Source organism: Sprattus sprattus (assembly GCF_963457725.1).
Source record: "Sprattus sprattus genome assembly, chromosome: 1".
In the NCBI taxonomy this organism is placed as follows: domain Eukaryota; kingdom Metazoa; phylum Chordata; class Actinopteri; order Clupeiformes; family Clupeidae; genus Sprattus; species Sprattus sprattus.
In genome coordinates, this window is record NC_137920.1 from 18,237,139 (window position 1) to 18,265,060 (window position 27,922).

At 42.6% G+C, this 27,922-nt stretch overlaps 1 protein-coding gene and 1 pseudogene across 2 annotated transcripts in view; one reads left to right on the top strand and one right to left on the bottom strand.

Annotated features, from left to right (window-relative positions):
* LOC308368206 (uncharacterized protein) overlaps nt 1-12,919 on the top strand; it is a gene marked incomplete at both ends in the record, with an annotated part of 21,668 nt that extends 8,749 nt beyond the window's left edge. Inside the window, 7 exon segments of the mRNA XM_080842314.1 lie at nt 1,141-1,328; nt 3,487-3,609; nt 3,887-3,991; nt 4,435-4,494; nt 9,558-9,750; nt 9,753-10,530; nt 12,759-12,919. Of these exon segments, the coding sequence (XP_080698440.1) occupies nt 1,141-1,328; nt 3,487-3,609; nt 3,887-3,991; nt 4,435-4,494; nt 9,558-9,750; nt 9,753-10,530; nt 12,759-12,919 (1,608 nt within the window).
* A 3,567-nt stretch (nt 12,920-16,486) lies between these two features.
* Nucleotides 16,487-25,710, bottom strand: LOC308368212 (beta-1,4-galactosyltransferase 1-like; annotated as a pseudogene). Its single transcript has 4 exons — nt 25,523-25,710; nt 19,669-19,791; nt 16,872-16,976; nt 16,487-16,665 (listed from the first exon to the last, which is right to left on the bottom strand). The product of its transcript is annotated as a beta-1,4-galactosyltransferase 1-like (transcript).
* Between the last annotated feature and the right edge of the window lie 2,212 nt (nt 25,711-27,922).

A 27,922-nucleotide genomic window follows, 5' to 3' on the forward strand; every position in this document is an offset into this window, starting at 1 on the left:
CTCCTTTGTCTGGCCTTGTTGCTATAAGGACCAGTTCCTGACTCCTGACTGCACTCTTGCTTTCCCGTGTTTGAATTCCTGTCGTCTGCATGTCAATCTGGCTTGTTTTTGGGACATTTATCTTTGGAGTGTTATCCCCTGTTTTGCATTTGTTTCCAGGTGATTCCCCTGGTTTCCCGTTCCCTGGCTGTTGCCAAATAAACTCTGTTCCATCAGCAACCTCTGCCATAGCTAACCTAATACAATCCTCTTAAAGGAGCAGGCCGTGATTCTTCAGGTTATTACAGATCTCTCTAAGGCAAAATACCCCCTTTTTATCTACTAACTTACACTTCAGGCTCAGTTCAGGTTCAGGCTGTGATTATGACCAAAGGTTGCTTGAGCTCTTGCACTTACTTACAAAAGACTCACACAATTAAAAGTAATTACACATCTACCCATCATAGCAACCGTTGCTAAGGGGGGCGGAGTTTTAGGAAGGGTCCATTGAGTGAAGAGGCAATTTTTTTCCTGTTTTTTTTTCGTGGTTTGCCCCATAATCACAGCCCGATGGAGCAGTATCAGACTCATACTCTGACTAGAATTATGAGGATGACATCGTCAGGATAGCATTTCGCCTTAACATGGCTCAAAGTGTCTCTAAATAAACCGAAATTTTTAAGGTGCAGTGTGCAGTTCTAATCCAATACACTTTTGTAAAATTCATCAAACTGCTCCTGCTGTGTGTCCTCAAAAAACAAGCAAACTAACAAAAAAAAACTAAAAGGAAACAAGTGTTCATACACAGTCCTGGCTGTGTTAATGGGAAACAAACACAAGCTCAGAGCCATACGCTACTCCAGCCAATCAACATGTCGCTTCAGGAGCACGGAGGGGAGGGATGCTTTTGCAGTTGAGCTCCAATATCAACAACCTTTTGCCAGATTGTGGACAGTACCTTTAATCATGAGTGTTTGCAGGGGCATATCAGACATAAAGGGCTTGTGAGGCCGAAGGAACACCTTGAAAGCTTCTTACTTGACTCACGTAAAGCACATTGTGTCTATGTATATCATATGAAATGTGCTATATAAATAAACTTGAAATCTAACTTGAACGTCATGCTGTGTTGTGCTCCTCATTTGCCCTGTTCCTCTGCAGAATGGAGACACGACATTCAACAAGGCCAGACTCATGGACGCTGGCGTCTTGGAAGCTCTGAAGGAGTACGACTATGACTGCTTCGTCTTCCATGATGTGGACATCATCCCCATGGACGACCGAAACACCTACAAGTGCTTCAGTCAACCCAGGCATCTTGCCGTGTCTCTGGACAAGTTTGGCTTTAGGTATGTGTCAATGGTTTGCTGTATAATGGCTGTATGACATGACAGCTTTAACTATAACTGTAAAGAAACTGTAGAAAACAAGGGAAAATACAAGACAGAAGAATATGTGCAAGTGGAGAGGGGGCGTGACGGCTAGTGATCTACCCTGATAATTTCACATATCAGTGTTACAGGCAGAAAATATTCGCGGTGAGAGGGAGCGTGGCGGCAGCTACAAAACAAGAAAAATAAGGGTACGGGACCGTAAAATATATTGGAAATCACTGGCATATCAGTGGGCTGCGGAACACTTTCTAGTCAGAATGGCGGTCCCTGGGTCAAAACCAGTTGAAAATCCCTGTAGTAGAGAACCATGTGACACATAGGGCCCTATCTTGCACCCAGCGCAATTGACATTGTCACCGACGCATGTATCATTGCTATCTTGCACCCGGCGCACAGCGCAATTTTTCCTCCAGAGGCGCGCTTCGAAATGAACTTACGTCGACATGGGCGGGGGCGGAACAGAGGAGGCGTTTCTCTGGCGCAAGTGGTATTTTGCAGTGTCAAAACAACGCCGTGCACCGTGCGCCATTGACCACAAAAAAGCTGGTCTAATGTCAGAGGCACAAAGTCTGTAACGCGTATTCAGAACGCTATTTTAAGGGCGCATGTGCTTGCCCGCACAGTATAGGACCTATAGGCTACACTTTACTTCTGTCGTCTACACGAGAGATTTATACCAATTTTTTGGCAAGCCATATATAATTACAAGGAAAATAAAGTATTTACCACATGAGGAAATCATTGTGATATCCATATCCAAGATATTTAAAAAATAGGCATACATCTAGCGTACACATTGCCCCAAATGATTCAGGTTAATTGTAATGGCAGTGTTGTACCCGATTCAGCACCCTCCGCGGCAGATGCACCCTCTCCCCTCGATATTTAGTCTTGTGAAACGCCGTGTCAAATACATTCAACTTGCTCAAAGGAAAATTAAGTTAATTCATTTTGTAGTCATGGCTGGGGCAGGCTATATATTTCCACAGAACAAAAAGGTGTTCTTTTGCGTTCGCTATTATCCGAGGTTTTTGGAAGAAAAACATCAGTTGTTTGTACTCTTTAGAACAGTTCTAAAGACTGTTCCATCTCTTTCACAAATATTGAAATCGTAGTATAGTATTTTTCCCTGCGTTTGTTTAGGCAAACTGCTTTCCTTTCCGATCAAGCGAGTGGTGCGCGCTCCCTCGAGGGGGTGCATCTGCCGCGGAGGGTGCTGAATCGGGTTCAGAAGTATGGGTTCCCTGGCGTCCTTGCCGCTATAGACTGCACCCATATTCACATACGTGCCCCCCCAGTGTTTTACACAACATTGCCATGAATCATGGATGTGTCAATGACATAAATGAGGATAGATTAGAGGACTTTAGAAGGGTGCAATATTATTACCATGCATACATAACCTAGTGATTCAGTGAGGGTGAACCCAAAACATCGGAAAGTATGTTTTTGTGACTTTTATTTCAAATATGTTGCCACCAAAAAACGAATGCTAGTAACTGAAAAAATACAAACGAGAAATTAAAAGTAGAACCATTTCTCCAAACAAGCATGGGAAAATATTGCCGTGATTGTTTCTGGTAACCTCAGGTCTTCCTCCCGGTAATTCCGCCATTACGATAACAAGCCGCTTTGCAATATGCGCTCCTCGCTCTTAAAGGGAATGTGAGATGACGCTCTGATTGGTTTATTGCATATTACGCCCAAACCACAAGTGGGCGCAAGTGTGTTTTTTCCGCCGTTAAAATAGCAACTGCGCCATAGAGCCGCCCACACAGCTACTTGCGTTTGGCGCCGTCCTACTTGCGTTTCTGATCGGCAAGATAGGGCCCATAGGCTATCACCCTCATTAATAGCACCCTCGCCAAAAACGCCATGCTCCCCCATAGCACCTGCAGAAAAAAAAGGAACGGGCAGGGGCAGTGGGAGTACACTCAGCTTTTGTGATTTTCCCTCTACTTCACATACTAAAGAGTGCAATTCCTAACAACAGGACCACTACAGCCTGAGGCAGGACAAGTCGGATAGAAGAGGGTGCTTGAGTGAAAACAAAAAGTCACAGTCACAGTTACGTTTCCAATCTGACACCCTTACTCCTCTCTTTTCTGTGAAGGTTGCCATATAAGTGGATCTATGGAGGAGTAACAGCACTGAGCAAAGAACAGTTCATGAAGATCAACGGCTTTCCTACCATGTATTGGGGTTGGGGAGGGGAAGATGACGATATCTCACACAGGTAAGTGCTCCTTATAGTAATACTTACCTGAGATTTCTTGCATTTTTTAATTCAATTTGACTTATTCAATTTTTAATGGTTAACCAGAAAAGACTTAGGCTAAGGGGAGAACCAGTTCACACACATTTAATCATTATATTATAATATTTCATTGTGCAACATAACCTATTATTGTGATTAATTGTAAATATACAGTGTCACACATAAACACGCATGCATGTGCACACACACTAACACAGTGTGCCACATAAAACAGACATTGTCCCTGTCTTTGCAGGCTGTCCTTCAAAGGCATGTCCATATCAAGACCTGATGCAGTTATAGGGAGATGCAAAATGATCCGTCACCCTACAGATGAGCACAATCAACATAACCCAGAAAGGTATGGATCACACTAATACACACACACAATACACACGTTTACACATATTCACACACACGTTTAAATTAGAAATGGGACCTCTGTTTTTCTCCTGCTCATCTGTCACACACACACACACACACACACACACACACACACACACACACACACACACACACACACACACACACACACACATACACACACACACACACACACACATTCACACAGACTAAAACAAACACACACACACACACACACACACACACACACACGCACTATACACACATTCAACATTCACACACACTAAAACACACTCACCATACACACACACATAATAAACATACAAATACATATAGTGTGCATTTCTCTTTGCACTCACACACACACACAGACACATCTTTTCTGGGCACAAACACAGACAAGCATCTGATTCCATGTATTGTTTTGTTTTTTTCTTACAGATATAACATTCTGGCAAAGACTAACCAAACAATGGACATCGACGGCATAAACTCGCTCCGGTATGATGTAGTCAGCATCGACAGAACAAAGCTTTATACTAACATCACAGTGGATATCGGTACGCCTTGACAAACTCTACCAACTCACTGAACCCTCCCCTGCTCTGCAAAAGAAAAAAAATCATCCTCCTAGGTTCATACTTTAAATTGTTTTAATTTGTTACAATATATGACAAAAGAAAATGTACAATGGTAAACTCAGACAGAAACCCATTTTAAGGAAATGTTTTCATTCCGTCTAATAACATCTAAAAGTATAAGAGCTGGTGTTTTATTGTGTTTGGGAAAGGACAGCTGTTTGACTACGTTGACATTATGTGTGTCTGAATTTGCCATTGTAAGTGTTGTCTTTTGTTTCACCTTGGGAAAGCACACAAGCACAAAAACACGTAGGGATAGGAGTAATTAGATAGTGTACGACTGAAATATCTGAATGAAGGGTCTTAATCTGTTGTAAATCTACGTATATACTCTCTCTAGGTCAGTATAATTCTCACCAATCCAGTTGGTAATTCTGTTTCAGTAATTGTATTTTGTATGTGTTCACCATCTATCTTGCCATGCATCACCTTGAAGTGTTGTGAAAAGAGCTTTTTTCAATTTTGGGGTAATGCATATTTGCAAACAAGAAAAGAAAACTCTCCTGGGACCATTGAAGTTGATATTGCACTTGTTGGCACTTTTGAGCTGCTGTGACATATTCAGCTCATGTTCATAGTTGGGTTAGGGTTTGGGTTTGTAGAGCCTCCTATGGGTCAGTATGTGTCGGTATGTATAGCTCTCTGAAAAGAATGAAATAACTTTATGCTCTATTTTGTATAGATGTTTAAGGAAATAAATCTGATTTATTTAATGCATTCCCTTCACCAGTCCCATTAACATATTTAGAATACACTCAGTAAACAGTTTACCAGGTTGTGTGTTCTATTTGCTTGAAGAACTATTTATTTATAAACGGGACTCATGAAACGGCAACTAAATCATTAAAAATAGGTATGTTGGAGGAATGTCTTCTATCGTTTTTGGCAAGTAACCGTATAATAAGTGGGATAAAGTATTGTCCGTTGGTCATTATCCAAAAATAAATCCCTTTTATTTTTGGATAATGACCTCCGGACAATATATTATCCCTTACTTATTCAATTGTTGCTTTTAACGTGTTCATGTTTTAAAGATTACATTAAGAGTAGAATGATGATGGAGAACATAAATGCAAAGTTAATAAATGTATACACTTGTATGAAAAGAATCAAAAAAAGTGTTATTGCTGGTTGACATCTATACAGTTTTAAAGACAAACATTCATATTGCATACTGCATATTTTATGTCAAAAGAGGATAAGAATGAATTATCCATTTGAGGGTGGTGTGTGTATATACTATATGTGCGTGTGTGTTACTTTTTATAAGGTATTTCAGTACATATGTACGTATATTTATATATTAGGGCTGGGCAACGATTACAAATTTGAATCGCGATTAATCGCATGATTTCCCTGATTAATTACGATTAATCACATTTGTATACTTAAAATCTAATATTGAATTAAAAAGTAGTGTACAGCGCACTTTCATTTTAAATGTTCTGCCATATGAACGAAAGTGCCATAACATTTGTTGTTCAAACACTTTTAACATCAGCAGGTAAATAAAATATTCAGTGTTAATCTCAATTTAAACAATGTTATCAAAGCAAATAAAAAATTAAAGCTCATTGCCACTGCCAGGACATAAATGTTATCCTGTAAGTTATGAAAAAGTAAAAAAAACTGGCCACAAAATCCTGAGCCACAATTATATCATTAAAACATACAATTTGTGGGGTAAAAGCAGAAACACTTTACTTTCATCAGGGAGCAGCATAACCAGTCTATATTCTGTACCAAATGTCCCTGTTAGATTGAGAAAACACTTTCTGTGCAGTTGGTCAATTCCTAGAAATTGACACTGTTATTTTAAAGGTACTGCCATATGAACTAACTTTATTGTGCAAACACTTAACAACAGCTTTTTTATATAGCAATTACTACTACATAATTATTACTAACATATTTTCCGCACTATAGGGCGCACTGGATTATAAGGTGCACTGTCAATGAATGGCCTATTTTCGATCTTTTTTCATATATAAAGCGCACCAGACTATAAAGCGCATTGAGCGAAACTTAACAGTCAGTCAGTCAAACTTTATTAAACGTGTTCACAATAACTCTCAACATAGTTCAAACGTTAATGAGCGTAATCACAATAACTCCCAACCTTGTTCAGTTGTAACAAGTCTGATACCGCTTGATCAAACGTTAGCGTAATTAACAATAACTCTCAAAATGTTGCCAAGTATTGTATGTACTGAAGCTGCTAACGCTAAGACCAAAAATCCATTGAAACACATAGTAGCTAGCTAGTCTCACTGCTAATAAGTATAACGTTAGCATGCTAGTCAGCCATTCTAAATAGGTTCTACACATACGTGAAATACATTCCCTATTTAATGGATAGAGAGCAACGCTCCCAGCATTACTCCATACCTTGTTCAGTTGTAACACGTCTGATACTGCTAAATCAAACGTTAGCCTAATTTACAATAACTCTCAAAATGTTGCCAAGTATTGTATGTACTGAAGCTGCTAACGCTTAGACCAAAAATCCATTGAAACACATAGTAGCTAGCTAGCCTCGCTGCTAATAAGTATAACATTAGAACACTTCTCTATCTTACAGACTGTTAAACAACAGCAAAACTCTAACTAGTAAGATGCATTTAAATTGAACTGTGAAGTTTGCATTAAAATGCATTAAGATCAGCAATAATGTAACTAATGGCATGTTAAACCAAGGCTGGGGTATTTCTGAACAATTTTTGCCTCTAGAAGTGTTAGAAGTGCATAAAAACACTTGACTTAACAGATGGATAGAGTTGAAAAAATTTAAGTTCAAGTTATGTCGGTGATATTACAATTAAACTCTATCCGCTCTGTCGTTCGGGATGTTAGGTATCACTAGGTTGAGCTTGTCTCTTTGAACTGGTTCAACATGAATTGTGTTGGAGTGTTTGGAGAATTTTGCCACACATTTTAGAGCAGTGGCGGCTCCTGAAAAAATTCTCAGGGGGGGGCAATTTTTTTGATAATGATTAAGGCGACCCATTCAGTAGGTACATTAAGTTATCCGATTAACTCATACAGCAAAACCTTTTTGTATTGGCAGCAACCAATAGTAATATCTCCCCTCTTTCTACATAGCTAGAGTAGCAAGATACAAGTGGAAAGCTATGGAAGAAAGTTACATTCAGGAGCCTTCATAAGCAAACATGATGTGGCTCCACATTAAATGATCCCACTTTTTCATTATCCACACGTCTCAAATGTTGTACGATACATAGCTGAACAGGACACATGATATGTCCACTAACAAGATAAAGAAGGGGGCAAAATACGTCAAAAACAACAATATTTATTTACTGATCTTGAAAGTATTGGCTTACAAAAGCAAAATAAGTCTTATTAAAAAAATTATTCAAAGTTAGTTCACACTGTGAAACCTATGAAAAGTGACGGTGGTTTATAGATACAGACCGCGTTAGCCACTTCACGACCACGATTTTCTTTTGTTCTAATTTCCCTCCCTTTCTAGAAAACTGTTGAATGGATACTTTTGGTCTAGGAAGTCAATTTATCTTCATTATTACGCTGACTAAATAGAAGTTTCTGTCAAAGAGCGGAACAGGTGCCATCTTGACATGCCTTTGTCGAAGCTGTGTGACGTCCTCATTGCGTTTTACCATAGGCTTTTGCGTCGCTTACTTATGACTAGACTTGGAGGGGCTCGCCCTCCCGGAAGCCATAGAGAATGCATTGAGAGCTCTGTTTTGTGAAAAAAACGCATTTAACATGGGAGTCAATGGGAGAGGTCTGGGGCGATTTTCATTTCGCCCAAGATCGCCCTGAAGGGGCAGGGCCATTTGAATCACGTCTCTAGACTGACTGAATGACTGTTACCTGATTCGCCAAAGACATACAGAGGCATATCAGACGGTCTAGTGTTAGAATCCGACAGAAAAAAAATATGAAATTTACATTTACATGTAGTCGTGCAATTCATACATCAGGAATTATAATTTTTTTTTATTATTATTTTCTTCCTTTTCCCATTGGCAGTGCGTCGCCCCAATCGCCCTTATGGACGAGCCGCCACTGTTTTAGAGATAAGCTATTGGTGAGCTCTGCGGGTCCTTAAAAGAAGGACGAATACCTATTCATGGTGGAGAATTTTGCCACACATTTTAGAGATAAGCTATTGGTGAGCTCTGCGGGTCCTCAAAAGAAGGACGAATACCTATTCATGGTGGAGAATTTTGCCACACATTTTAGAGATAAGCTATTGGTGAGCTCTGCGGGTCCTTAAAAGAAGGACGAATACCTATTCATGGTGGAGAATTTTGCCACACATTTTAGAGATAAGCTATTGGTGAGCTCTGCGGGTCCTTAAAAGAAGGACGAATACCTATTCATGGTGGAGAATTTTGCCACACATTTTAGAGATAAGCTATTGGTGAGCTCTGCGGGTCCTTAAAAGAAGGACGAATACCTATTCATGGTGGAAAGGAAAACGTTGTTGTGTTTCTCCACTCTTAATCTGACCAAGTTTTTTACATATGTTCTGAGCCTGGCAAAGTCAGAACAAGAAAAACAGGAAGTCAAACAAAGATAACCCAGATTTGGTGATCAGGGTAGTGTCAATAGTGATATAGGCAAAATTTGCATCCAGGGGGAGGAAGCGTGTCGGCGGCGGTTACAAAAATGAACTTGTTGCCCCCCAGGGCAAAGCAATGGGGAATGCCGCTTTAAAACTCCTGTGCATGTCCCTGCAACACAGCATGAATCTCTCTCTCTCTTTCTCTCTCTCTCTTTCTCTCTCCTTTCTCTGTCTCTCTTATGAACATTACTGTCCAGTTGTGCCATTTGTATTGTGTAGAGTAACAGAGAATAAGGGAGGGTGGGTGGTATTTATCATTTGATCGTGTTCTATTTATCGAAATTAACACATTGTGTTGTTTTATTCAGAGCAAAGAGAACTGCACCCAAAACAATAATGCAACTTTTCCATCGAGGGATTCAGGTGACAGTCCCGGTGTCATTTGTCCTTCTCTTTAGGATCCTGGTGAACCAGTGGCTGTCATTTAAGGCCAGTGTTGAAACTGTTGAAAGTGCTCAAAGTTTTGAAAGGGCTGTCACCACTGGTGCTAATGTAGGCACAACAAAAATCACACAATTTTAGTGTGGCACTGGCCATTTGGGAACTCATTTAATCTAGATGGTGACTTCTGCAAAGACAACTTTGGGGTGCCCAATTGCTACATGGTGGATGATCAGTCCCGGTTGTCTGAGGCAGACGTTGTGATTTTTCACAACCGTGAGCTGATCCAAGGCCAACAAAGGTTACCTGTGAGCCTCAAACGCCCAGTAAAGCAGAGGTGGGTCTGGCTGACCATGGAGAGCCCAGCGAACAATGGGAACGTGAAGCCCTTTGCTGGATACTTTAACTGGACCATGACCTACCACCAGGATGCAGATATTTATTCACCCTATGGGTTTATGGTGTCAAAGGACTCAGAAACTGAAGAGCCACTTGAGAGTCTCATTCCAAAGGACAAGACTAATTTGGTATGTTGGGTGGTGAGCAAGTTCTCACCGAACCTTAAAAGAACTGCTATATACGAAAAGCTGAAAACTGTGATACCAATCGAAGTGTATGGTAGAGCAGTAAATAAGATTCTAGATGATAATACTCTGTTACCTACAATCTCTCGCTGCTTCTTCTACCTGTTCTTTGAAAACTCTGTCTTCAGGGATTACATCACTGAGAAGTTATGGCGCAATGCCTACATGAGTGGAGCTGTGCCTGTAGTCTTTGGTCCTTCTCGAGAGGAGTATGAAGCAGTGGCACAAAAAGATTCCTTCATACATGTAAATGACTTCAATTCCATAGAAGAGCTTGGAGAATTCCTCAAGACGCTGGCTGCGGACAGGGAACGCTATTTCTGATAGGTTTCATAGTAAAACTGTTGCATCTACCATTGCAACAGCGGCATCATCCTCTTCTAGCCCGGATGATTTAGTCAGCCTTTTCCACTCTTCTTGCTCTTCCATACTTGACTCTGTAGCTCCTCTCACATATAGCCGCCCCAAGCAAAAATCTCAATGTTGGTTGGATGAGGCCAGCTGCTCTCTTAGACAGGCCTGCCGTAAAGCCGAAAGGAAATGGAAAAAGGATCACCTCACTGTCTTCTTTGAAATTTTTAAAACTGCACTAGCTTCCTTCCAGGCAGCAGCAAAAAAAGCCAGGTCAAAACACCTCTCTGGTCTGATAAGCAAACACTCTAATAGACCCAACATTTTATTTAGCACTATTAATTATTTTATCAACCCTCTTAACTCCCCAGTTGCTGATGTATCTACTGATACCTGCGAGAAATTCCTTACGTTTTTCACCGATAAAATAGAGAACATTAGATCATTGTTTACCCCCTCCCCATCACCCACTCCACCAGCTCATTCTGGTGCACCAGCTATTTTTAACCGATTTCAGGCCATTTCTCTCATTGAACTGCAGGATTTAGTATTGCACATGAAACCCACTGCATCCCCCCATGATGCCATTCCCTCTTCTATCATAAAGGATGTTTTTGATGCAGTTGGCCCCTCTATTCAGGTAATTCTAAACTCATGCCTCACATCCGGCACTGTCCCTACATGTTTTAAGCATGCGGTTGTCCAACCCTTGCTTAAAAAACACAACCTTGATGCTGAATGCCTTAAAAATCTCTAAGCTTCCTTTTTTTTCTAAAGTTTTAGAGAAAGCTGTTTTGTCACAGTTGACTCCCTTTCTGACCACCCACCACATACTAGAACCCTTTCAATCAGGTTTTAGATCCCTTCACAGCACAGAAACTGCCCTGCTTAAAGTAACTAATGATCTGCTCCTCACTTTGGACTCTGGTGATAATGCCATCTTGATATTACTTGACCTTAGTGCTGCTTTCGACACTGTAGATCACAACATCCTCCTCACCCGCCTGGACCAGCAGGTGGGTATCAGGGAGACTGCATTACTTTGGTTTAGCTCTTACCTTAAACATAGGACTTTCTCTGTCTCTATAGGCCAGTTCTCTTCATCATCTGCCCCTGTCTCTTATGGGGTCCCTCAGGGGTCCATACTGGGTCCCATACTATTCAGCCTGTATATGCTCCCACTGGGTGACATTATAAGAAAGCATAACATCTCTTTTCACCTCTATGCAGATGATTCACAGCTTTACCTGCCATTAATCTAGGGACTCCATCCAATCTCTCCTGGTCTGTCTTGAAGACATTAGAAACTGGATGGCCAACAACTTCCTCCAGTTAAATGGTGACAAGACAGAAGTCATCATTTTTGGCCCCCCCAAGGCAAGATGCACTACTCTAAATAATTTAGGTTACCTCACTCCATTTGTCACACCCTTCGCCAGAAACCTGGGTGTCATCCTTGACTCTGAACTCTGTCTTGACAAACAGATTAGTAATGTGGTCAAAACTAGTTTTTACCAACTTAGAGTGATTTCCCGCCTCAAAACCTTCCTATCTCATAAAGACCTGGAGATAGTAATTCATGCCTTTATAACATCACGGCTGGCTTATTGCAATTCCCTCTACCTCGGCCTCCCCCACTCCTCACTCAGACGTCTACAGCTGGTCCAAAATGCAGCTGCACGTCTTTTAACTGGCACCAAGAGGTGTGAGCACATCACCCCCATTCTGGCCTCCTTGCTCTGGCTCCCCATTCATTTTAGGATACAGTTTAAAGTTTTATTATTTGTTTTTAAGGCACTCAATGGGCTGGCCCCAGCCTACATCACTGACATTGTACAGCCACATTCAGTCCAAAGGTCCCTCAGATCCTCTACCAAAGGGTTTCTGCATGTGCCATGCTCACGGCTCAATCAGAAAGGAGACAGGGCCTTTGCTGTCGCCGCTCCACATCTGTGGAACCAGCTCCCTCAGGACATTAGATCCGCCCCCTCTATTTCTGCCTTCAAGTCTAGGCTAAAAACCCACCTTTACTCCCTGGCCTTCCTTTCCCCCTGAACTGTTAACCCCCTGTTCTTGCCTATGTGGGGTGTCCTGTTATTGTATTATTGTTATACTGTATTATTTGCCTTTTAGTGTCATTGTAAAGCACTTTGGTCAGTTTATGCTGTATATAAATGTGCTCTATAAATAAAGCTTACTTACTTACTTACTGCTATGCCTCATACTTCAATTGGAGACGTAAATACACTGTTGAAATTAAACACTGGGTGGAGCTTACATGTAAGTTCTGCCCCAAAATTAGCAGCATGCCACCACTTAAGGTGTATGAGGACATAGCTGTTTGGCAAAAGTAATATTCCTTTCTGAAAGTCAAAGCTCATTGTTACAGCAGGGGAGACCTCTGTTGGTAACTTTGAACAAATTAAACTAATTAAAACAACTAAACATTCTAGCAGCTAAGACATTATGCCAACTTGATATAGGTCTGTGGGAGTGGGGCCTACCTAAGGTCTCAGGAAGTCCTCTTTTTCCCATAAATCTTCTTTTTGCAGTTTTTACTATTTTCTTCTATCCTTTCTATTTTTTTCTGTGGTGGAATGACCAACCAAGTACTGTCTGTACTAAACACAGCCTTGGAACTTTCAAGAACAAAGCACTTGTATAATATTATATCATTTTTAATACAATCATAGTTTGGGTGTTTGGTATTTTGTAACTATTGTAATGTGCAAGGGGTAGCAAATGCTTCCGGCATTCAGGACCAAGGGCCTATTAAGAAGCTCCCAGCATGCTATTCGAGTGGGGACTGTTTACGTGGCTATTCTGAGTGTTCGGTTCGAGAAAAATTTGGTTTATTTCTCCCTTTTGTGCCTTTACTGTGTGTTAAGTGTTATCCATTTGGTGGTGTTTCATTGTTGGTTGATGCCTGTGTTCGACTCATTATGCAAAAATGTGCGCACCGTCAGTGTCTAATATTTGACTTCCCTTTCATTCATTCATTCATTCATTCATTCATTCGTTGTCATGTGTGTATTCAAGTAGAGAATAAAGAGACACTCCTGATATGTAACATGAGTTATCTTGGTAATGCTCAACCTGCAAAATGGTAGATTTTAAATGCATGTAGGAATAACATGGAAATAACTACGTGCTTCGAGCCTTCCCTCAGGGGGGGGGGGGATAAGCAATTTTTTGCTAAAGCTTGTGTTGTGATGGTGTCTCGTATAGGATCCAAAGTGATCAATGTCACCAGTTCACCCTAACACTAGACTGCCATATTTGTCTATGTTTGTTTTTATGCCATTTGTATAACTTTGTCAGTGATTTTTTTAATAAAAGTGCACAAACTTTGTAAAAATAAAATAAGGGTTTGTATTGCTGAAAAGCTGAGTAAAAATGCGGTAGAGTAAAGTATTATATAATTTAAACCTCACTTTTAAATAGGCTAATAGGCTACTAAGTACAAGGAAAAAGTGAGATTGACTCTTAAGACTTCTAATGTAGGCCTATGATCAATGCAAACTCAGACTGACAGCAGCTCATTGTTGATAAATGAAAGTCAGCCCTGCATTTGCGACATTGGCATGTGTGTGCTTCCCAGAATGCCTTGCGTGTGTGAATGTTATGTGTAAAATTTGTAGTTAGCAACATGGATGTTAGTTAGGCTACTAGTTAGCGTGTGATAATGGATGTATTCGTTACTGTGGTGTCTCTATTAGTAGCCTAACTCTCATGTGTTTACCCAATGTGTTTAAGTGAGATCAGCCTTGTGGTGTGTTGCGTCCGCATTAGTAGTACCCTGTGTTTCTCAGTATGTCTTACAATGATCCTCATTATTCATCATAGAAATGATGGAATGTCTAAATCTAGGTAGAACACTGCCGCCTGGTTATCATAAGCTGATTTGCCAGGCATAGATCCAACCCGCCCGCAAATGCAATATTTTACAAATATGGAACCCAAACCCGCCCGACCGGCGGATGTCCATGAGTCACAGGTCGACCCGCGCATCACTAGTGGCCACCTAATATATGCACGTGTGCGGCCTTGTTTGTTGACATAACTAGGCTTTATAACAATGCAAACCATTTAGGTACTGCTTATTCAAGTCAGTTAACACTAAAAGGTCTATATCCCTCGTCCGGGATATTTTTATTTTTGAGTTTTCGTCTTAGAGACATAAAAAGAACAACCACGGAAACGTTGAACCCTTTTCTAATATTATTGCTGAGGTCTTCTAGAATAGAATCATATATTCCATTTGTGCATCAATGTTTTTAGTTAAGCAAAATGTACAAAAACATCAAGGCATGTCAGACAACTTAGAAAAGTCTAAAAGGCCTTGGACCTTAGAGTGTTAAATTGGAATTACAAGGAGCTGTTCACTTGGTGTTAGTAAAGCCAGTTGAGTTAGAATCGCATAAGTGAGTTAGGTCAGTCTAATTAAGGTCTGTTTAGTCACATGAACACTGCCTGATCAATTATGGCTAACTTGACCAAATAATATTGAAATTACTTAATACAGTCTTGTTGGTTCCACATAAGTTAATTATTTCCTCTGTAATTATAGTATTACATCAGTTTGAACAAAACTCAGTTAGGTGGAAAACATTGACATAACAATGTTAAGTAATTTGAAAAACTTTTTTTTTTGAGTGAGGACTGTGTATGAGCACACTTTTTTTGAGCACACACTGGAGAAGCAGTTTGATGAATTTGACAAAAAGTGCTGGATTAGAATTGCACACTAGCCTTGAAAGTCAGTGTAATTGTCATATTCTTGGTTGGCTATGAACACTCTTAAGTCAGATAGGCAGACTAGGGAAACACTTTTTTCTAAAAACCCCAAACTAATATGCAAATCTTGTAAGTGATTCTGTAAATAAGGTTATTTTATGGAGCCTCCTGTCTCACTTGTCTTGTTCATTCGTACATGTGCTCATACAGGCACGTCCAACAGGTTATGATAATGATTGGCCTGGGGTGGAAGTTAACAGTGTTCACTACAGTCAAATTAGCAGCAAGTCAGAGAAACCTGTGTGACAAGTTTCCCCTTTGCAGTTTAAAAACATCCCCCGAAGCTATGGCAAAACACCCATCCATACATCAAACCTCTAGACAGGTTTTCCTTTTTTCATATATTTTGTAGAGATATAAGAGAACATAGCTTTTTCATCAGTCTCCCTTCTTTCATGTTGTGATCCTTCGAGCCGGCTGTGGGATCACAACAGTGATTAAGTTATTCTATTTTAGTCTATTGTCACTGTAAAAGATCAAATATCAACAACATATTGCCATAATGTCAGCCTGCAACACTGGGAAGGTGAAGGTCTGTAGTTGTCCAGAGGCATGAATTCAAGACATGAGACACTCTTCTCAGGATTATGTTTCCCACTGAGTTGTGTACAATCAAGCCTCCATATAGAAACATTTTAGTTCTCAAAGATGGATCTTTAATAATATGCATTATTATTCTTTATTTAGGCTTTTTTCTATTTGTATGTTTTGGATGGATAAGTGTTTTACAATCAAGCCTCCCTATAGGCACATTTTAGTTCTCAAAGATGGATGAGCACATGTACGAATGAACAAGACAAGTGAAAGAGGAGGCTCATTTTCAAAACTGTTGGAATTGCCTGTATGAACACATGTACGAATGAACAAGACAAGGGAGAGAGTCTATATTACGTAGATTTATCTGTCAGGAAAAAGAGAACAAATCTTTTCTGTACCTTTATTTTAAAAGTAAAAACACCTTTTCAAAAATAATTATGTTTTCCTTCATCAAACCTTCTCAAGATATTTTCTTCCTCTTTCAAAGATCATCTGATATGTGCCAGCTCATATTAAGAATACATTGTTGTAAAAATGACCTTAAGCGATATAAAAATGTGTGCATTTGATGCTTTTCAGAGAGAAGATTATGTCTCCCGCTGCCACTTATTCCGTCTCCTCCATCTACTTGTTTGTTGGCGAGTTGCCAAAATTGACCGTGATGTTGACTAAGAGTGGGGTCTTCTTGATGTTGACTACTTCATACTTTAGGGAATTTAAGCCGTCATAGTTCATGGTGTCCGCCGTTTGCTTCACTTTCAGAAACCTGCATGAAAATAATAGGTGTTAGAAAACACACTGGACGCAGTCCAAACTAGGGGTGTGTATGTGCCTGTGTGTGTGTGTGTGTGTGTTTTGTGTGTGTGTGTGTGTGTGTGACTGTGTGTGTGTGTATAGATACAGCATAACTAGTACTTATAGCCTTAGTTGGTTACTATGTACATGCACAAAAGGTCATGGTAGGCAGTTCACCTTTCAGGGTTAGGTTCATTGTGTTGATCACTGTAATGGCGGATCATTCGGCATCTCCCAGTGAAGCTGTCGGGTCTGGAGATGATCATGCCTTTTAAAAATATTCTGTAGACAGAGGAAAACAGAACCCGCTTAAGTGTGCACTCTCACTGTGTGTACTGTATGTGTGTGTGTGTGTGTTTGTGTGTATGTGTATGTGTGTGTGTGTGTGTGTGTGTGTGTGTGTGTGTGTGTGTGTGTGTCTGTGTGTTTTTTGTCTTTTCTACACATTGTTGTACCTATTTGCATTCAATTAATTTGAAAGTCCACCATAATCGTTGTTATATATATATATTAGTGCTGTCAGTTTAACGCGTTATTAACGGCGTTAGCGCAAGCCCATTTTAACGCCGTTAAGTTTTTGATCGCGCAATTAACGCGTTGTAAAAGAAGAAAAAAAGTGAATGGTGAGCGCGATACTGTGAAATGGATGATAAAAAGCTTCTGAAAAGTTTACCTTTAAAAGTTGTGTTGTGCAAAAAAGCAGCTTCACTGTCTGAAAATGTCAACAGGCAGCTGGCTGAAAGCACAGAAGTAGTAGGCCTACCTTTTATTGGTATCCTAACTGTTACAGTTCATTGTTTTTGAAATAAGAGGCCTGACTTCTGTGTTCACAGCAAACTTGAAAAAAAGAAAATATTAAGCTGCAATATAGGTCCTATATATAGTCCTTGTTTATCTGAAATGTGCATTTTATAATTTTATTTTGTACCGCCCTGTTTGGCAATGTTGTTTTTCAATAAAATAAAACATTGCATAAAGCAAGCCAATCCACTTTTCCATGTTGATAAGAGCATTTAAAAAAAAATGATTGATGGGACATTTAGAATAGATACAAATTTGCGATTAATAAATTTACGATTAATCGCGATTCATTTTGAGTTAACTATGACAAAAATGCGTTTAATCGTGATTAAATATTTGAATCGTTTGACAGCACTAATATATATAGTTCGTCTTCTCTGATGAGTCCAATTTTCAGCTTTGCCCAACACATGGTCGTCTGATGGTTAGACGGAGACCTGGAGAGGCCTACAAGCCACAGAGTCTTGCACCTACTGTGAAATTGGACTCATCAGAGAAGACGAACTAGGAGACCCTCCAGTCCGCTTTGGTTCAATCCTTATGGTCTTTTACAAACCTCAGCCAGGCAAAGTACAACGTTGTCCCGGAAGAAAAACTTGCTTCCTTTTGCTCTGACAATGTTCCCCAACTCTGAGAAGTGTTTTTTCCAGCAGGGCAATGCTCCATGCCACACAGCCAGGCCAGTAAAGGTGTGGATGGAGTATCACCAGATCAGGACCCTGTCATGGCCAGCCCAATTTCGAGACCTGAATCCCATAAAAAAAACTCTGAAATGTGATCAAGAGGAAGATGGATGGTCACAAGCCATGAAAAGAAGCCGAGCTGCTTGAATTCTTGCGCCAGGAGTAGCATAAAGTCACCCAACAGCAATGTGAAAGACTGGTGGAGAGCATGCCAAGACACATGAAAGTTGTGATTTTAAATCAAGGTTATTCCACCAAATATTGATTTCTGAACTCTTCCTAAGTTAAAGTATTAGTATTGTGTAGTTTAAAAATGAATATGAGCTTGTTTTCTTTGCATTATTCGAGATCTGAAGACACTGCATCTTTTTTGCTATTTTGACCAATTGTCATTTTTCTGCAAATAAATGATCTAAATGACAATATTTTTATTTGAAATTTGGTAGGAATGTTGCCAGTAGGTTATAGAATAAAACAAAAATGTACATTTTACTTTAACACATACAAATAAATAGTAAAACCAGAGAAACTGATAATTTTGAAGTGGTCTCTAAATTATTTCCGCGGCTGTATATATATATACAGTATATAACATACGTATATACACACACACACACTCACACACACATTCACATTCAAATGCTGGTTTTTAAGATATGTTTTGTCAGTAAGTAGTTTATAAAATGTCCTTAAATTCATTGTGATGGCACAATTTGAGGGGCTAAACACAACAGGCTATTCATTTTGCATGTTAGCTTTTATCAACTGAGCTGTTTTAAGTCTTAAATGTGTCATACTTTGCAGAGAGATGAGACTACACTCTGTGAGGTCATATACCTATTTCTAACATTATCATTGTATCCACGTCAGTTGCAGACAGTCATAGATAGATAAATGGATACTTTGTTCATCTCGAGGGGATTTTTGGTCATCCAGTAGCTTATACCCATAAACGTGTATACACCTCACCGACATACATACAGTACATACATCACAAATACAAACATAGGGATAATATAATAGCACAGAGTGTAAACAGATACAGTAATGGGTCTTACCCTATGATGCAGAATGCAATGATTGTGATTGTCGGTTGTCCAGGAGAAAAGTGTTTGTGTGCTGCTAGTGTGAATAGTACAAACAAATATAATGGACTTGTGCTTGTGTTGATGGATAGTGCAAGATAGTGTTCTTGTGCTTCTGTGTGTGTGTGTGTGTGTGTTTGGAAAGTGCAAAGAGCAAAGTGACTTCCTCAGCCTGTCTGATGAGCTTAATCCTGCACTAAATTTCTATGGGCAATAACTGTGTAGTGTAGGGCATATTCACTATTCACAGAGAAACCACTTGTGTTATGAGGTTTACCGAGCTGATAATATACCTGTTTGAAACCTCATTATCTTCTGAACACCCCCCTTCAGTAGGTGTTGGGAAAGCCATTGATGTACACAGAAACCACCAGTTTCATGAGGTGCACTGAGCTGAAAGTTTACCTGTTTGAAACATCATCGTCTTCTCCACCCCAACCCCAGTAGGTGTTGGGAAAGCCATTGATCCTCTCAAACTGTTCTTTGCTCATGGAAGTGACACCTCCGAACATCTCTGGATATCGCAGTCTTCACATAAGATCACACATAAGTAATTTAATAAAAATAAACAACAGGAGGAGAGGGAATTAGTTTGGAAGTGTGGAAGTGAGGGAGTTAGTGTGGACGAGAGGGAGTTAGTTTGGAAGAGGGAGTTAGTAAAGAAGAGAGCGAGTTAGTGTGGTAATGAGTGAATTTGTGTGGAAGAGAGGGAGTTGTGTGAAATGGAGGGAGTTAGTGTGGAAGAGAACGTTTTTGTGGAAAGAGGAGGAGAGGGAGTTAGTATGAAAGAGAGGAAGTGTGGGAGATAGAGTGGAAGTGAGTGAGTTAGATTGGAGGAGAAAGTTTTTGTGGAAAGAGGAGGATAGGGAGTTAGTGTGGAAGAGAGGAAGTGTGGGAGTAAGAGTGGAAGTGAGTGAGTTAGTTTGGAGGAGAACGTTTTTGCGGAAAGAGGAGGAGAGGGAGTTAGTGTGGAAGTGGGGGAGTTAGTGTGGAAGAGAGGAAGTGTGGGAGTTAGAGTGGAAGTGAGTGAGTTAGTGTGGAGAAGGGAGTTAGTGTGGAAGAGAGTTTTTCTCCAAGAGAGGGAGTGAGAGGGAAGTGAGTGAGTTAGTGTGGAAGATAGTGAGTTAGTGAGGAAGAGAGGAAGTGTGGGAGTTAGAGTGGAAGTGAGTGAGGTAGTGAGGAAGAGAGGGAGTTAGTATGGAAGAGAGGGAGTTAGTTTGGAAGAGAGGGAGTGAGTGTGGAAGAGAGGGAGTTAGTTTGGAAGAGAGGGAGTTAGTGTGGGAGTTAGTTTGGAAGAGAGGGAGTTAGTGTGGAAGAGAGGGAGTTAGTTTGGAAGAGAGGGAGTTAGTGTGGGAGTTAGTTTGGAAGAGAGGGAGTTAGTGTGGAAGAGAAGGAGTTGAGTAGGGTGTGTGGGAGTTAGCCTGGAAGAGGGAGTAAGTGTGGAAGAGGGAGTTAGTGTGGAAGAGAGGAGGAGAGGGAGTAAGTGTGGAAGAGGGAGTTAGTGTGGAAGAGAGGGAGTTAGTGTGGAAGAGGGAGTTTGTAAAGAAGACAGCGAGTTAGTGTGGAAATAAGTTAATTTGTGTGGAAGAGAGGGAGTTGTGTGAAATGGAGGGAGTTAGTGTGGAAGAGAGGAGGAGAGGGAGTAAATGTGGAAGAGGGAGTTAGTGTGGAAGAGAGGAAGTGAGGGAGTAAGTGTGGAAGAGGGAGTTAGTGTGGAAGAGAGGAAGTGTGGGAGTTAGAGTGGAAGTGAGTGAGTTAGTGTGGAGAAGGGAGTTAGTGTGGAAGAGAGTTTTTCTCCAAGAGTGAGAGGGAAGTGAGTGAGTTAGTGTGGAAGATAGTGAGTTAGTGAGGAAGAAAGGAAGTGTGGGAGTTAGAGTGGAAGTGAGTGAGGTAGTGAGGAAGAGAGGGAGCTAGTGTGGAAGAGAGGGAGTAAGTTAGGAATAGTGGGAGTTAGTGTGGAAGAGAGGGAGTTAGTTTGGAAGAGAGGGAGTTAGTGTGGGAGTTAGTTTGGAAGAGAGGGAGTTAGTGTGGAAGAGATGGAGTTAGTTTGGAAGAGAGGGAGTTAGTGTGGGAGTTAGTTTGGAAGTGAGTGAGTTAGTGTGGAGAAGGGAGTTAGTGTGGAAGAGAGTTTTTCTCCAAGAGAGGGAGTGAGAGGGAAGTGAGTGAGTTAGTGTGGAAGATAGTGAGTTAGTGAGGAAGAGAGTAGTGTGGAAATGAGTGAATTTGTGTGGAAGAGATGGAGTTGTGTGAAATGGAGGGAGTTAGTGTGGAAGAGAGGAGGAGAGGAAGTAAATGTGGAAGAGGGAGTTAGTGTGGAAGAGGGAGTTAGTAAAGAAGAGGGCGAGTTAGTGAGGAAATGAGTGAATTTGTGTGGAAGAGAGGGAGTTGTGTGAAATGGAGGGAGTTAGTGTGGAAGAGAGGAGGAGAGGGAGTAAATATGGAAGAGGGAGTTAGTGTGGAAGAGGGGAAGTGAGGGAGTAAGTGCGGAAGAGAGGAATTGTGGGAGTTAGAGTGGAAAAGAGGAGGAGAGGGAGTAAGTGTGGAAGAGGGAGTTAGTGTGGAAGAGGGAGTTAGTAAAGAAGACAGCGAGTTAGTGTGGAAATGAGTGAATTTGTGTGGAAGAGAGGGAGTTGTCTGAAATGGAGGGAGTTAGTGTGGAAGAGAGGAGGAGAGGGAGTAAATGTGGAAGAGGGAGTTAGTGTGGAAGAGAGGAAGTGAGGGAGTAAGTGTGGAAGAGGGAGTTAGTGTGGAAGAGAGGGAGTGAGGGAGTTAGTGAGGAAGAGAGGAATTGTGGGAGTTAGAGTGTAAAAGAGAAGGAGAGGGAGTAAGTGTGGAAGAGGGAGTTAGTGTGGAAGAGATAGTTTTTGTGGAAGAGAGGGAGTTAGTGTGGAAGAGAGGGAGTTAGCGTGGAAGAGTGGGAGTTAGATTGGAAGAGAGGGAGTTAGTGTGGAAGAGTGGGAGTTAGTTTGGAAGAGAGGGAGTTAGTGTGGGAGTTAGTTTGGAAGAGAGGGAGTTAGTGTGGAAGAGAAGGAGTTAGATTGGAAGAGAGTGAGTTAGTGTGGAAGAGAGGGAGTTAGATTGGAAGAGAGTTGAGTAGGGAGTGTGGGAGTTTGCCTGGAAGAGGGAGTAAGTGTGGAAGAGGGAGTTAGTGTGGAAGAGAGGGAGTTAGTGGGGAAGAGTGGGAGTTAGTTTGGAAGAGAGGGAGTTAGTGTGGAAGAGTGGGAGTTAGTTTGGAAGAGAGGGAGTTAGTGTGGAATGGAGGGAGTTGAGTAGGGAGTGTGGGAGTTAGCCTGGAAGTGTCAGGGTTTGGGCAGGAAAGGATCCAATGACAGAACGACCCGACCAAGATGGACCCAGCAGACCGGATACTTTTTGACCCAGATTGCAGAGTTTTTGACTGCGAGGCCAATAAGGCCTTACATTTGCTCCCCTGGGAACTTTTCTGGGACAATAGCTCATCAAGTGAGGAGGATCCGGACCCAGATGATCAACTCACAGAAGGTGCGTTTATTGATGGGGGTCCTATCCTAGGTGATCGCTTTTTTGAGAAGCCTGTAGTCAGAGGTGACTACACTGACTTCACCTATGGGGACAGTTCAGATGAGGAGGAAGAACTGTTCTCATCTCTGCTTGAGCCCGGACCCAGACGGGACTCACTGTATGCGGGCAGTCGGTTGGCTTTCAGGCACACCCCGCTCAAGACGCCACCTCAGGTCTCGTTCCCTTCCATTCCTACGGTCCACTGTGAGCCCGGTGGGTGGATCGGGGGGGATTATTTCATGCGTGACCAGTACTTTGTATACACGGATGAGTTGGTAATGGCGGACACGACTCCTGCACCTCGTCGAGGCCCAGCTCCCAGGCTGGCCTCTGCACCTCGTCGAGCTCCAGCTCCCAGGCTGGCTCCTGCACCTCGTCGAGCTCCAGCTCCCAGGCTGGCTCCTGCACCTCGTCGAGCTCCAGCTCCCAGGCTGGCTCCTGCACCTCGTCGAGCTCCAGCTCCCAGGCTGGCTCCTGCACCTCGTCGAGCTCCAGCTCCCAGGCTGGCTCCTGCACCTCTTCGAGCTCCAGCTCCCAGGCTGGCCCCTGCACCTCGTCGAGGCCCAGCTCCCAGGCTGGCCCCTGCACCTCTTCGAGCCCCAGCTCCCAGGCTGGCCCCTGCACTCCTTCGAGCCCCAGCTCCCAGGCTGGCCCCTGAACCTCGTCGAGCTCCAGCTCCCAGGCTGGCCCCTACACCTCGTCGATCCCCAGCTCCCCGGCTGACTCCTGCACCTCGTCGAGCTCCAGCTCCCAGGCTGGCCCCTGTACCTCTTCGAGTTCCAGCTCCCCGGCTGACTCCTGCGCCTCGTCAGGCTCCAGCTCCAGCCCCTGAGCCATTCCTTACCCCTGCTGCTGCTCCTTCTGCAGTTGCCCCTCCTGCTCCGTGCAGGGCGACTGCCTCCGTCCCTGCTCTGCCGATCACTGGTGACCTCATTGATTTCTGGTCCCTTCCTGTTCCAAACCTCCCTGCCCCCATAGTTCCTCGATCACCTTCTCCTGCACCTCCTGCTTCTGCCCAGGCATCTCCAGCTCCAGCAACCCGGCCTACCCCTGCACCTCGCAGGGCCCTAGCTCCAGCTCCAGCACCCCGGCCTACCCCTGCACCTCGCAGGGCTCTAGCTCCAGCTCCAGCAACCCGGCCTACCCCTGCACCTCGCAGAGCTTTTGCTCTAGCCCCAGAGCCATTCCATGCCCCTGTCCGCAGTGTCCCGACTGCCCCTGTCTCCAGTGCCCTGACTGCCCCTGTCTCCAGTGCCCTGACTGCCCCTGTCTCCAGTGCCCTGACTGCCCCTGTCTCCAGTGCCCTGACTGCCCCTGTCTCCAGTGCCCTGACTGCCCCTGTCTCCAGTGCCCATGTCTCCTGTGCCCCTGTCCCAGGTTCTCTTGCCCTTGTCCCAGGTGTCCCTATCCCAGGCACCTGTGTCCCTGTCCCTGGTTCTCCTGCCCCTGTCCCGAGCGCCCCTGTCTCGAGCCCCCCAGGCACCCCTGTCCAGCCACCAGATACTCTGCCCTTGCTTGGCCGGAAAACCGGCAAGCCACCAGTCTGCCCCTGCTTGGTCACCGAACCGGCCGGCCACCAGACGGTCTACCCCTGCTTGGCCGCCCACCCGGTCGACCACCAGACTCTCCACCCCTCTTCTGCCGCCCACCCGGCTGGCCGCCGGACCCTTCCCTGTTCAGCCTGGTCCCTGCCTGCCCACCGTCCTTGCCCTGGACCCCCTCCACCCACCCTATGTGGACCTTTTGATTGACTTTGGGCCGTCTGGGATCCGGCCCTTAGAGGGGGGGTACTGTCACGACTTGACACCCTGTGTCACCAGTTGGGACCTCCGGGCCTCTAGAGGCTGCCAACTCGAGTTCCTACTTGTGCTGCCTGTGTTTTGTTTATACATGTGCCATTGCTTACTTCCTGTGTCTTGTCCATGTGCTTCCTCCTGTTTGTGTATGTGGCCATGTGCTCCCTTGTTGTCTCTCCTTCCCTCACCTGTTCCCAATATCACCCTGGTTGTCAGCTTGATTTGTTTCACCTGTTTCTCGTGTCCTCTGCTATTTAAGTTCAGTGTTTCCTGTGTCCTTTGTCGGGTCGTTACCCTACGTCAGTCCAAGTCTTGTGTGCCCAGTTCTAGTAGCATGGTGAGAGATTTCGTTATTTGTATTCCTTCTCTGCCTAGCTTCCTGGTTGTGTCTTTTTCTCTGCCTAGTTTCCTGGTTGTGTCTTTTTGCTGTTTCTCGAGTCTTGCCTATTATTTGGATCTTCTGTGCGTTAACCTTTTTGGAAATAAAACCTGAGTTCAACTGTATCTGGTCTGCCATTGGATCCTTTCCTGCTAAACCCTGACAGGAAGAGGGAGTTAGTGTGGAATGGAGGGAGTTTGTGTGGAAGAGAGGAAGTGTGGGAGTTAGAGTGGAAAAGAGGGAGTTAGTGGGGAAGAGTGGGAGTTAGTTTGGAAGAGAGGGAGTAAGAGTAATTGTGGAAGAGAGTGAATTTGTGTGGAAGAGAGGAAGTGTGGGATTTAGTGTGGGAATGAGTGCGTTAGTGAGGAAGAGAGGAGAGGGAGTTAGTGTGGAAGAGAGGGAGTTAGTGTGGATTTTAATTGTGGACTAAACCTTTAACAAACAGTCCTGTCTTGTCATTTCAAAGATTGTAGATGGACATACATCATTTCACAAGGATTGAGAACCATCCCATCCCAAATTGAAATAAACTGGATGTACCTACTTGTATCCAAATAAGTCTAAAGAGGCCGCAAGATGTCTGGGCTGATTGTAGCACTTGTAGATGTTTCTATCGTTCATGGGGACGATGTCCACGTCACTGAAGACAAAGCAGTTGTAGTCATTCTCCTTCTGAACTTCGGTGAAGCCCACGTTCATCAGTTTGCCTCTGTTAAACGTTGTGTTGCCACAACAAAGACATTCAGATTATATCTGAAGAAGGTCAGATCGAGGCTAAAACTGGAAGGTTTTCTCTGTATGACAACATTGATGCCAGAGTCTTCAGTGTGAACATGAGAGGACTGACAGCTAAGGATTCTGGGAAATTCTTCTGTGCCATCAGGACTGGAGTGGCTGATGTATGCACTGAGCATGAGCTGGTAGTCAGAGATGGTGAGTGTTGACAAATAAATACACAGCCAAGTAACTAACTAAATAACTAATTAATAAATAAATTAGTAAATTCACACATGCCAAGGCCTTTTCCCACTGAAGCCCAGACCCAGCTCAAGGGTGTGGGTTTCATGTAAAGGGTGGGTTCTCTACTTCTGATACGAGTTCTAACAGCGGAACCTAGCGTAAGGGCTGATTTTCTACCTCTGTTATTATGAGTTCTAACATTAGAACCAATCCTGCGGGTAAGGGCTGGATCTTCTACTTCCGCTATGGGTTATCTTCCGTAACATGTAGAAGAAACACAGAGAAAAATAATTATTTGTGTTAGGTACTGGTACTCTCCAGTTTTATGGCCTGTTCTTTATTATGGGTTCCTCTTTACAGTGATGACAGGGGTTTATGGAGGCTCGGTCAACATCACCTGCAAATACCAAGGCAGCCACAAGCAACCCCTCTATCTATGCCGAGCAAAAAGCCTTGGGCATTGTGAGATGGAAGACTTACTGGTCACATCAATAAGTCCAAACGTGAGCAGGTACTTCTTAAATGAAGATAACAATGACGGAGTCTTCACTGTGACCATCACTAACCTGAGATACGAGGATGCTGGAATATACTGGTGTGGGGAGTTAAGAGCAGAAACAAAGACTGAAGTCAGGCTGAAGGTCACCAGTGGTGAGTTTTCCAGCAAGTCAATTATTATTATTATTATTATTATTATTATTATTATTATTATTATTATTATTATTATTATCATTGTGTATCCTCCCATGTTTCCCATCAGCTCATATAGGCAACTCATGACTTGAGCATCTTATATATTTAAACACAGCAATTATTTGACATCTACGTCGTCTCACAACAAGACATGAACGCTTCATAAACACACAAGCTTAACTTTTCTGTTACTTTTCAAAATAGTTATTAGTGGCATCAGGATGTGTGAGAAAAATAAACATAACAATTTAGAAACAATAGCAACTAAATTAAGTTGAAAATGACATGGAACTCGTACAAGCTTAGCAAGGACTCTCAGATGAGGACTCAGGAAAGAAAATCTGATGAGATAATCCAGCGATTACTGATAAACGATCCACGAGGCACTCATGATTGGCTCTTACACCTATGACAGAAACCAGGAAGTGCATGGTTAAAACTACACACGGGGAAAAGAGTAAAGAGAAGGGAACACGTGCAGTAGAATCTGAAGATCCTGGACAGGATTGTGACAGCCCTCTTGTCTATTCTCAGTATCCCCCATAGTCCCCGTTGTGTCTCCGACTGTGGTGATGGTGGTGATGTTGGTGATGGTGGTGATGATGGTGATGATGGGAGCTGTAGTCTTTATGTTCTATAGGCACAGGAGAAACAACATACCAGGTTGGTTAGAGATCCTGTGCGTTGCTTTTATGTTGCAGCGGCACACAAACACTCACACCTCCATACAAGCAAGCATAAGCAAAGAAACACTACAAACATAGAGACCACCAGGTGTACTGGTGTGTTAGCCTTTACACTTCTGTTTTGAAAACAACCAGAAACATTTTGGATGTCTCATGGGATTCTCTTCAACAGTGCCTGCAGTGTCTCTGCCCCCAATGACCCCACGTAACCCGAACATCCAGGTGAGCAGATGATTACATGCACTTCGTTTTCACATCATTTATGTTTTATTTTCATTATTTACGAGTGCCTCGCTTCTTCAAGGTGGGACGGTTATGACGTAACGCAGAGTATTATTTTTTGGGTGCCCAAACACAGTCTTGTCCATTAACACTTATGTTCTGAACACGATTGTATTATTGTTCAGAAATGTATTACTTTTTGTTTGCTGAAGAGACAGAAAATGAGAGCGAGAGAGAGATAGAGAGATGAGAAAGAATGTGAGAGAGAGGTAGAAGTCAATTGAAAAGTGAATGAACTATGTAGTTTGTTTGGTTGTGTTGCAGAATGATGTAGATTATGAAAATGATACTGCAAGAGGTGTTGCTGTTCCTACCATCAACCA